General features: G+C 37.5%; 1 protein-coding gene across 1 annotated transcript in view; it reads right to left on the reverse strand.

Moving 5' to 3' along the window:
* LOC145335245 (uncharacterized) overlaps positions 1 to 7,961 on the reverse strand; it is an 82,891-nt gene extending 74,930 nt beyond the window's left edge. The window contains exons 1-2 of the mRNA XM_080180982.1: positions 7,859 to 7,961; positions 6,989 to 7,121 (exon numbers count right to left, since the gene is read on the reverse strand). Of these exons, the coding sequence (XP_080037108.1) occupies positions 6,989 to 7,121; positions 7,859 to 7,920 (195 nt within the window). The 5' untranslated portion in view covers positions 7,921 to 7,961. The remainder of the gene's footprint in view (positions 1 to 6,988; positions 7,122 to 7,858) is intronic.
* Positions 7,962 to 11,127: the final 3,166 nt, after the last annotated feature.

Genomic DNA, 11,127 nt, shown 5'->3' on the forward strand with positions numbered 1-11,127 from the left:
TCCGGGGCAAATTTGCCACTTGTGTCTGAGAAGTTATCCAACAAGTTGAAGCTGAAATCTACCGGCAGATATACAACTATTTCTGTAGCTGATGGTAGTGAGTCTTCCTGCCGCAATGTTGTGTTTTATTTGAAGGATAGGGACGGCAATCTGAGGGAGTTTGAGGCAGCTGTCATGCCTACCCTCGGCGGGGCCAACGAGATGCGCTCGGTCCACCCCGAGACTGCCGCCGAGATATTTAAAATGCCGCCAGAAAGGTTTACATATATTAGTGGAGGCTTAGATATCATCATTGGAAATACACATCCTGACGTGTTTCCTTCAACCTACCAGAAAGTGGGCCAGTCTATGTTGTGGCGAACCATTTTTGGTAGTGGTTTTATCTGTACGAGTGCTGATGGTGGAGCTGGAGATCAAAAGTCGGCTTATAAGGCTGTCAGTGTCAGTGGAGGCACTTTGCCAGACTTTCTGACGTCTGAATCGTTTGGTGTACAGCCGCAGGCGCTTTGTCCAGGGTGTACTGCTTGTCAAGAGTGCAAGGCTATGGCCGACGGCACTACCTGGGACCAGCGTGAGAGGCAGAGGATAATTGAGGCAGGTTTAACATTAGACTTGCAGTCCAACAAGTGGACAGGTCAATATGCTTATATTGAAGATCCTCACACTTTACCCTACAATGAGAGTTTAGCCCGCAAAATTGCTGAAAAGGATCGTGCCAGGATGGTCAAGGAAGGTACCTATGGAATGTATGTGGAGGTATTCAACGACGCCATAAGAAGAGGCGTTTTTCAGAAAGCCACGCCTGAAGAATTGCAGTATGAAGGACCTAAGTCTTGTTCATCAATAGTGGTTGCTTTCAAGGAGGATTCAAGTTCCACACCCATGCGATTGTGTGCAAATAGTTCTCTGACGTTCAAGGGTACCAGTTTTAATAACATAATGCTGGGAGGCCCGCCGCCAATGCAGAAGATATTTTATCATTTGATGCTTTTCCGCGGTTACAAGGTTGGTATAACCGCGGATATCTCCAAGTTTTATAACTCCATCCTGGCCACAGAGTTCGACAGCCAGATGAAGAGAGTTTTATTTTCCCCGACGCCAGATGGTCCACTTGAAATTTACCTGACCAAAGTTGTAAATTTCGGCGAGTTAGCTGCGGGAAATTTGGCAGTTACAGCCCTGAAGTTGACGTCCCGCCTGTTCGGCGGAAAGAGTGAAGCAGAGGTCAAGGAGATGTATGGAGAGGGAAAAATAAACGGTAGTGAAATTGTTGCCAAACCTGAATTATGGAAGGAGCCACAAATACCTACCTACCCTGATGAGGAGTTCAAGTTACCTCAGATTCCAGTTGCAGTCAAGCTTGAGAAGCACAGCTTCATAGATGACGTTATTTCGGGAGCAGGATCGAAGCCAGAAGCCAAGGAGATGATGAAAGAGGCCGACAGGATTATCGGCAAAGGTAGTTTTTCCTTCAAACAAGTCATTTATTCTGGAGATGATTGCCAGCCTACCAAGGTTCTCGGGCTGATATGGAAGCCAGCCACCGATGTGTTGTCCATCGCCACAAGAGTCAACCAAGATGGTAAAGTCAAGGGAAGGAAGGTGAAAGAGGATGCTGATTTGTACAACCTCCAGGACGCCTTGGACGAGAATCTGACAAAAAAGATGGTTCACAGGTTCGCCGCCCAAACCTTCGACCCGATCGGGCTTTGCAGCCCTATTCTGTTGAGAATTAAACTTGTCCTGCGGAAAACATGTTTGCTGAATTTAGGCTGGCAAGATTTCATTCCAAAAAGTCTACGGGATGAACTTGTTCAGTCGCTGGAGGACAGAGCTGAGGTCGCTAAATTGGGTCATCAGAGGCTTATGCATCTAATGCATATTTGAGGTGGCCAACTAGACAAGGATTTGAAACGTTTCTGCTAGCCACCAAGTCAAGAGTTGCGCCGGTCAAGTGTGAATCAATTCCACGCCTTGAGTTGATGGGGTGCCAGATGTCCACAAGGTTGGCAAAGTCCGTCAGAGATGCCCTGCCCTTTGATATTATCAGAGTGATGTATTTTACTGATTCATCGTGTGTTTTATCACAAATAGTTTCCAACAGTGCTATGTTGAACACATTTAATTCTCATCGTATTGGAGAAATTCAATCTGCGACCAACAAGGATGACTGGAGGTGGGTCCCGGGGACGCAAAACGTTGCAGATTTGGGCACCAGAAGCACCTGCAAGGTATCAGATTTGGGACCAGGTTCCAGGTACAGATTGGGCCCAGAATGGTTGCGCCAGGATGAAAGTGCGTGGCCGGTGAAAACTGCCGAAGAAGTCAAGCAGGTTTTACCCCCAGAGGAGTTGAATACCAAAATGGTTAAGTTATGTTCAATGAAAGTTGCCGGAGAAGCCGCTGGAGATGTCTTTAGGTTTAAGCACAGGAGATCATTTGGACAGGCCAAACGTATTATGGCAGCTGTCCTGCAAGTTGCGAACACCTGGTTGAAGAAGCTAAAGAGCAGACAAGAAGGTAAGACTACAGCCGCTGGTAGTCATGTAGCAGCTGCAGATGCTGTGTACAAGCCGTCTTTGTACAATTTTATGGCGGCGGCGGAACTTTTCATTGTGTCACGAAGCCAAGAGGAAGAGTGGATAAATGACGCTAAAGGCAATTATGCGTCATTAAATCCATTAGTGCATGAAGTATCATTGACCTGGCCTGTCGTTGGTCCCGGAGGAAATTATGTGACCAGGGAGATGAGGATTCTTAAAATGGTTGGTCGTGGACAGCCAGTCATTGACGCCATTACTGGCGGCCGTAAAATGATATTTGAAGACATGCCAGGTTTAATAATTTTGGAGCCTGGTAATTGGTTAGCTGCTGTTTTTATGAGAGAAGCGCATGTTGAGCTTCACTCTGGTGTCCGTGGAACTTTAGCTGAGAGCCGCCGTTGGTGCTGGATTGTGAAGGCAAGGAGGTTGGCCATCATGGAAGTGAAGAAATGTTGGCCCTGCAGTGTTGAGAGGGCTAAAGAATGTCGTGCTACCATGAAGGAGGTGTTACCTGACAAGTTGGTCCCGAGCAGGCCTTTTGAAGCTGTGCAAGTCGACCTGATGGGTCCGCTGGTTACGAGGAGAGCTGCCGCCAAAACGAGGAGTCAGACAGCAACGAAGAAGGTGTGGGTGTTCGTGGTGGTCTGCAGATTCTCAGGGGCGTTGTGGTTAGATGCCTTGGAAAAGTATGATACCAGCAGTATCCTGTTGTCCCTGCGCAAGTTGGAAGCTGTTCATTGTCTGCCGAAGATCATAGTAAGCGACATGGGCACACAATTATCCGGTGCTCGCAAGGTTTTAGAGCAGAAGTTGGGCAGCCAGGTAGAGTTTTCTTGGTCTCAGATCCCGGCCCGAGCCCACCATTATATTGGGCAGGCTGAGAAAATGGTGGGATTAACCAAGAGATTGCTGTCCAAGAAGTTGGTGAATAGTTCTGTTAATTTCAACGAGCTCCTGGTGCTGTTGGCGGAGGTCAGCAAAATTATGAATAGCAGACCACTGACGATTGAAGCTGCGAACGACGTGGAGAATTGGCGGCTGATTACCCCTGGCCAGCTGCTGGGAAATGTTGACTGCCAGCCGTTGTGCAATGTGGCGATGAAACCGGAGGACCAAATTTCCTCCAGGTTGAAGTTGTTGGAAGATTTATCTGCCCAGTTTTGGACTGCCTACCGCCAGGAGATCCTACCGAAGATATTACGGATGTCCAAGTGGAAGGATGAGATGGCGGAGCCACTAGCTGACGGAGATATAGTTCTGGTTACGAGTACCAATCCACTGATGAGATGTTTGAGGATGGGCCGAGTGACGAGAATTGAGGATGGAAGAAAGACTGCAAGAGTCTTGTTCAGACTGACAGATAAATCTCCCCTAGAAGAACATGCTGTATCAGTCAGGCAGTTGTTAAAAATTATGATTAATAATTGATTCTTATTTTATGGAAATTGAGATTTTTTTAGTAAAAAGCCACATTTTTCATATGCCTATTTTTATGCCTAAAATAAGAATCAAATGAAATGCGATTAAATATTCTTCTATTTCATATGCTCAAATTTAATTTTATTGAGTTTAATTTCTTTTCAAAAGTACAATTCATTTTAAAACTTACCTGAAAAGTTTAACAAAAAGGAATAAATGTGTCGAGGTTGCGTGATTCGATATTTATTCTAAGAAAAAAATCAAGTATTTTTTTAGCAGATTTTTTTAAAATTATATATGAATTTCAATCAAGTAAAACATTTTTATTCAGATCAAGGAATGATTGAAAATTTATATTTAAAGTCTCATTTTTTTTTTACAAAGAAAAATTGGTATTTTTTTTCATAATTTCAATGAAAATTCTAACGAAGATATTATTATTTGCTATTCTTTAAGTATTAAAAAGTTTTATTGTTGATTAAGATATTACAGTTCTTATTCATTAGGTTTGAAAAACTTTCTGCCCAAGGATTTTGAAAAATTTTTTCTTACTACTCTTTTTGATGCTTAACAAATTTAGTTTTAAGTACCTATAAATCTTAATTTTCTTGTCTAAGATTTATTTCGTTTTATTTTTACCATTATTTGTTTACATTTACATTTCAACCTGATTTCGTAGGTACTTATTGATTTATTAATAATGATTTATTACCTATTGATTATGAAATGATTATTATTTAGTATAGTTGTTATATTACAACATCATGATTAATAGGATTATCCATTTTAGGATTGTGTATGTGATCTTGTGATTGTCATGTGCATGGAATGTTGTATGGTACAAACCAATCCCCATCCTTCTATCCTAAAATGTGAGGTATTATGAGTCCTAGTGAGGAGTATAATATTGTGTATGCATTTCACGGGGTTTCATTTAGTTAGGAGCAAAATTGTCACGTTTTCGGGATGTGGCCATTCTCATGTGATTATGGTGAGTTGAGTTTAGTGAGAAATGTTGCTAGTGCTCAGCGCGAAAAAAAACCTTGAATCTCGTTAAGGAAGTTAATTTGACTTTCAAACGGGGGGTGTGTCTTAACCTCTTTTCGAGGAAGCTTTGTGTTTATCAAGTTCGAAATTAAATTCCTTATCATTAAACCAAAAACAAAGCGCAAATGTCGTCTTTTAGGGCTTTCCTTTCATAATGTGGCGCGGCATAGAGTGTTTGTTTATTTTGGATGCGCACGTTCTTTACTTTTGAATGAGATATGAGAGTGTGAAGATTTCGGAGAACAATTGTCTCAACCATGACACTTTGGTTGAGCTTGACTTCCGAATTAGCGGGAAGTTCACGAGATCAGTTGGCGAACATACAAACCCCCAATACCAGGAACCATCAAGTTTCAACAGCAGGTTTGAATATAGATTTATTGATGAAATTATTTCAAAGACCTGAAATTACAATATCAATTAGTTCATAATTCCAGTTATTTATAACCACGTAATCTTATTTGCTTTTTTAAAAATCATTTTTCTCTACGGTAAAAATCTTTGGAAAGTTTGGCTTTAAAGGAAAATTATTTGGTTTAATAAATCATTGTTAAATGCAACAATAAAGCACATAAAAATTACTAAAACATATATTAATCATAATTAAGTTTCATGCTTAGCTGGCTAAAGCCTTTTTTAAAACTTCATATAATCGTCCTATACACCATACTTCTTAATCAAATTAACAAATTCTACCTGAAGCTCTTATGGTTTCAAATCCCTGATATACTAGGGTCGTTCACACACAATGAGACCAATGATAGGCCCAATTTTGTTCTCCGAAATCTTCACACTCTCATATCTCATTCAAAAGTAAAGAACGTGCGCATCCAAAATAAACAAACACTCTATGCCGCGCCACATTATGAAAGGAAAGCCCTAAAAGACGACATTTGCGCTTTGTTTTTGGTTTAATGATAAGGAATTTAATTTCGAACTTGATAAACACAAAGCTTCCTCGAAAAGAGGTTAAGACAGTCTGCTAAGAGATTGTAAACGGCTGTCCTGATCGTTTCACAATTGTCAGCGAATTGTATTATCAGTCCAAGGCAGGTTTTAGGTTATTTAGCAATAAATACGGCCCAAGAAAATATATTTTTTTCGTTTAAAAAAAAACTTCCCTCTCAAGGCGATGCCGGCCAAAAATTTACTTTTTATTTATTGAAAAATATTTTAAATTGAAGATAGAAATGGGACAATGGGCTGTTAATTACACTAGTCTGTTGGGTTTTATAATAACGTTTTCTTAATTGTTGTGTTCACACGTTTCAACCAATAATTTTACGCTACAAAAGGGGTAATGTTGTGTATCATCATTAGGGATGTGCATCAATTTATCGGCCATTGTCGTATCCCTTTAAACCTTGCCCACTACCCCATACCCAAATCCGCAACAAAAATATGTACCAGCCTCTTAAATTGTATGAATCATAATTATTTCTAGATTAATCATAAAACAGTATTTTTACTTTGAGCAAATTTGTGTATTAGTCATGATGATAAGAGCGTCGCTACTCTTCAAGTTTTCAATTTGTTTATTGATAATTCGGTATGGCCTTTTTTCCAATTTCCAGATATCATATTTGCATAAAATTAGTATAATTTTACAGTATTTTAATAAGCGATCATTTCGGGAGGGGGGGCACGTCCGTCTTAATCTAGACATGTTAGAATTGCCTTATCGATTGGAACCTCTATTAGTTTATTCACAACTTAATTGGCTGTTTTAGGGGAGTGTAGACCCCTGTCAAGGGTGGTGTAAGGGGTTGGACACCTCTAGTGGTTAATCTTACCCCCCCCCCCCCATTTTATAACCGCCTCTGTAATCCATGTTATTATATCATTTTTGCCTTGACCTTCGAACTAATACAAAACTTACCCCCAAAGTTAATAAAAAAAAACTTTTAATCTAATAAAACACAGGGGATCTTTTCCCATTTATCTATCTATCTACATGTCTATCTTTCTATCTATCAAACCTGAGGTGGAAAGCCATGCCGCGGCTTGGAATCCTTGACACAGGCCGAATCCGGTGCCCCGTTGCTGAAACCGTCGGCTAAAAACTTGTCACCCCCGGATAACATCAATAGCACTATGCTGTACAGGTAAAACCTACAAAAAAAAACAAGAATGACAATATACAAAAGTAACGAAGCAGAAAAAATTGGGAATTTTAGTACGTGTCTCATGGCTCATCAATATTTTTATGAAGCCTTGGCCCATTAACAGGTGCAACTCATTATCATGCACAATAACCACTTTTATACTAAGGTCGTGCAACCAAAGAGTTGTTTGTCTGTAGGTTGTTACTTAACCCCATATCCCTTGGACAGTTAAAATGGGCGAAAACAGTCAAAGAGGTATTTTAGTTGTTTTCTATTTTATTGCCTTAATTTCAACCAATAATTTTAATCAGCAAGGGGTAAATTATTTTCTCTTATTCATTCGAATCCGGTGGATAAGAACCGGTTCTCATCCATACGAAAAAAACTATGTCTAGCATCGTATTATATCCAGCTTTCTACGAATATAAAAATGTACAATCATAAGATTAAAACCAGTTTCGGCACCTCGGAGCTAAAAAAAAACTAGTTTTAATCCTATAATTGTACATTCTATATCCGCGGAAAGCTGTTTGTAATACGATGCGAGAATTAACTATATTTTCATTCGGGGAGTACAACAACTTATTTTCTATTGTCTTATCCCTGAATATTTTTCTGATAGTTTCTTGATTGGTTGGTTCAAACTAACATTGTCCAAACTGTCAGTCAATAATATCTATCTACAATAGATAAAAACAAATGTATTGTCCATTGTCTTATCCCTGAAAATGTAAAATGCCACACCTGCACATTGTGTAGCGAATTGATTCAGTTCCCTCGCTCTTCAATCTCCGTATTATGTTCATTCTAATTATTTTCTAGATTTATATTTTTTTTCACTTTCTTCTTTTCTTAAAATACGTTTTCACTGTATCTTTATTAACATCTTTGTTATGATAATTTCTGAAAGAGAACATTAAAACTTAAACAAATTTCATCTTTGACGGTAAAAATTGCACTTTTTCTTGGGGGGAGGAAGGTACCTCCCCAAAATAGTTATAGGCTTCCATGGAACTATTTAAGAAGCTTTACTATATAGGAGAATCATATCGGTTTAGCGATTAATGAGATCATTTACAACCAACAAACAGACATATAGATATACAACCTCTTACTTTTATATGTGGATAAAACCAGGGATCTAAAGGAACAAGACAATGGCCGATAAATTGATGCACATCCTCAATGATGATACACAAAATTATCCCTTCTGTAGATTAAAATTAGTAGTTGAAACGTTTGAACACTCTTTATTGGTGGATTTATTTAAGAACATACTTACGTTTTTAGGACTTGACCATAGAGATGCTTCGATTTTAACATTGTACCTTTTTATAATAGGAATCAGTATTAAAAACTCAGATGAATAGGATAATTATAACAGATAATTATTTTTTTGTAAAAAAGGTTAAAAAAACAACATGTTTTTAATGGACTTTCGAACATTCAGTTAACGATTAGAGAGATACTAGGCTTTCTAAATTGTACCTAACTATTGTAGGGATCATCATGGAAAGTTTGAAAGCGATAGGACAATTTTAAGTTGTCTAAATTAACGAAAAGAGCTAACCGTTTCGGACAGACCTACCATGATTATAAAAAAGCTTCGCTTTTAAAAATTGTAAGAATTAGAAAATAAATCTCTGAAAAAAAAACATGTTGAATGTCAGACAAAGATTAAAAATAAATGTAAGTAGTTAATTATTAATCGAACATTCAAGTTGGATTGATAAAAAGAGAGGGAATTAGCTTGATAAATAGATTGTTAAAAAGAAAGTTAAATTAGATAGATATATAGATAGATAAATAGATAGTAAGATAGAAAATTAGATAGATAATAAGATAGATAGTGAACAGAAATCATACGTACAGCTTAGGAAAAGCATATGCCGTTTCTTAAAGACCGGGTGACAGACGGACTTTCATCATTATAGAGTGGCTGCGCTGTTTTTTTATGATTTTAAATTGACGTATATAATATTATTTTGTATGTATGACGTATGTACATCTGTTAAGTGGTACTTCAAATTTTATCTTTAATTTTACACGCGAAGCTACTCAATAATTTACTCTCATATAAAATCCTCAACATTTAAATTCTCAAGGAATATTAACCTTTTATTATATTTTAGTAACAGAGGCTACGCCCCTAGAGGCCTCGAGTGACCCTTGAGAAGTAAGCCAAGAAGATCCAACCTACTTTCAAGTTTGATTTTAAAAAGAAAAGGTAAAACAAAATTTTTGGAAGGGGTCATATTTTTCTAGGGACGATTTCTCTTGGGAGGGTTGTGGCACCTTCCCCAAAATAGTTAAAAAACCTTCCCTGGACCTGTAAGAAGCTTCACTGTAAATGAGACCCATATCAGTTCAAAAGTTAGAGAGATCCTTTGCTACTGACAGAAAAGCTTCAATTTCTCTTCAACTATTTTCTACATGTCTCCATGGTTATATTATATAATACTTCAACTCTCTCTCTATCTCTCTCTCTCTATCTCTCTCTCTCTCTCTCTCTCTCTCTCTCTCTCTCTCTCTCTCTCTCTCACACTCTCTCTCTCTCTCTCTCTCTCTCTCTCTCTCTCTCTCTCTCTCTCTCTCTCTCTCTCTCTCTCTCTCTCTCTCTCTCTCTCTCTCTCTCTCTCTCTCTCTCTCTCTCTATCTATCTATTTATCTATCTATCTATCCCCTCTCTCCATTTTCTCTACCAAATAATTAACAGACTAAATACCCTTTTAATTGAAAATTATTGATTTTTTGAAAAACAACGACAATTATATGAAACATTTGCGAAGCCATCCTATGAAATAAAGTAGTAAGATTCTTTGTTTGAATCTAAAGATCTCAAAGAGGGATTATCCTAACTGGTTGTACTTTTCAGAGAAGCTTTATAAATGTCTTGAGTAGGTTTTATGTAATTTTTCTAACCTGTCTACCCTTCCCTAGAGGCCAGGGGGAGAATCAGCTAGATATAATTATTTCATGAAATTTGGACAGTCAAGTATTATACAGTAAAATTTAAGTTCAACAATATAGTAAGCGAACTTCTACAAAAGAATTGAATAACAGCATTACTATAAAATAATGAATACGGCCCATTTAAAAAAATAGATAAGCGACGGGCAGACGTACATTCAAAGCCTAGTTGTATATAGAGTAGCTGCGCTTCTGAAAGCTTAAAATTCCATGAAATTTGTTTACAACAATAGATTATAATATTCTTCACTTTGTTCAATATTCATATTTTAAAAAGCGAAGCTTTTCTATAATTAGGGTCGGTCCGTCCGTACGTCCGTCCGTCCGAGATAGATAGCTTTTATTCGTTAATTTAGGCATGTTAGAATTGTCCTATCGATTTCAAACTTTGCATGATGATTCCTGTAGTAGTTGGGTACGATTTAAAAAACGTAGCAACTCTATAATCATTACCAGAATGTCCGTACGTCCATTTTAAACATGTTGATTTTTCTACTTTTTAACAACAAATTTTCAAGTTTTTTAATTATCCGTTTGATCTGATTTTTGGTATATTGATTCCTGGGACAACAAAGAACAATATTATAAGCGAAGCAACTCTATAATCAAGTCCAAAAATGTAAGTATGTCCATAAACATTATCCTGTTTTTAAGCAGTTTTTCAACAAATTTACCTACAATTTTGATTCGACATTTATACATTTATGTTCCGATTTTTCAGTTCAGATACTATACAAGTGTTAATGTCCGTTTGTCCTACCGTTTCAGTGCTTTGCTTTTATGGATGTTGTCATCCTTGTATGATGAATATCTTATGGAAGGGAATTTCAATATTTAAAGATTGTCTGTCGGGTTTATTAGGATTTTAAAAATCTATCAATTTATCTAACTTTTTAAAGATCTATCTTTTTAATATCTATCTATTTAAATTTCTAACGTCATTAGAACTTCAAAGTTATTCTTATTTATTATATGATTTATTAATGGTTCCTTTTATCATTTCATGTGAATCCATAATCTAATATCTATTAATTAAGTTTTTT

This window comes from Acartia tonsa, chromosome 13, assembly GCF_053477335.1.
Source record: "Acartia tonsa isolate MP-2025a chromosome 13, ASM5347733v1, whole genome shotgun sequence".
In the NCBI taxonomy this organism is placed as follows: Eukaryota; Metazoa; Arthropoda; class Copepoda; order Calanoida; family Acartiidae; genus Acartia; species Acartia tonsa.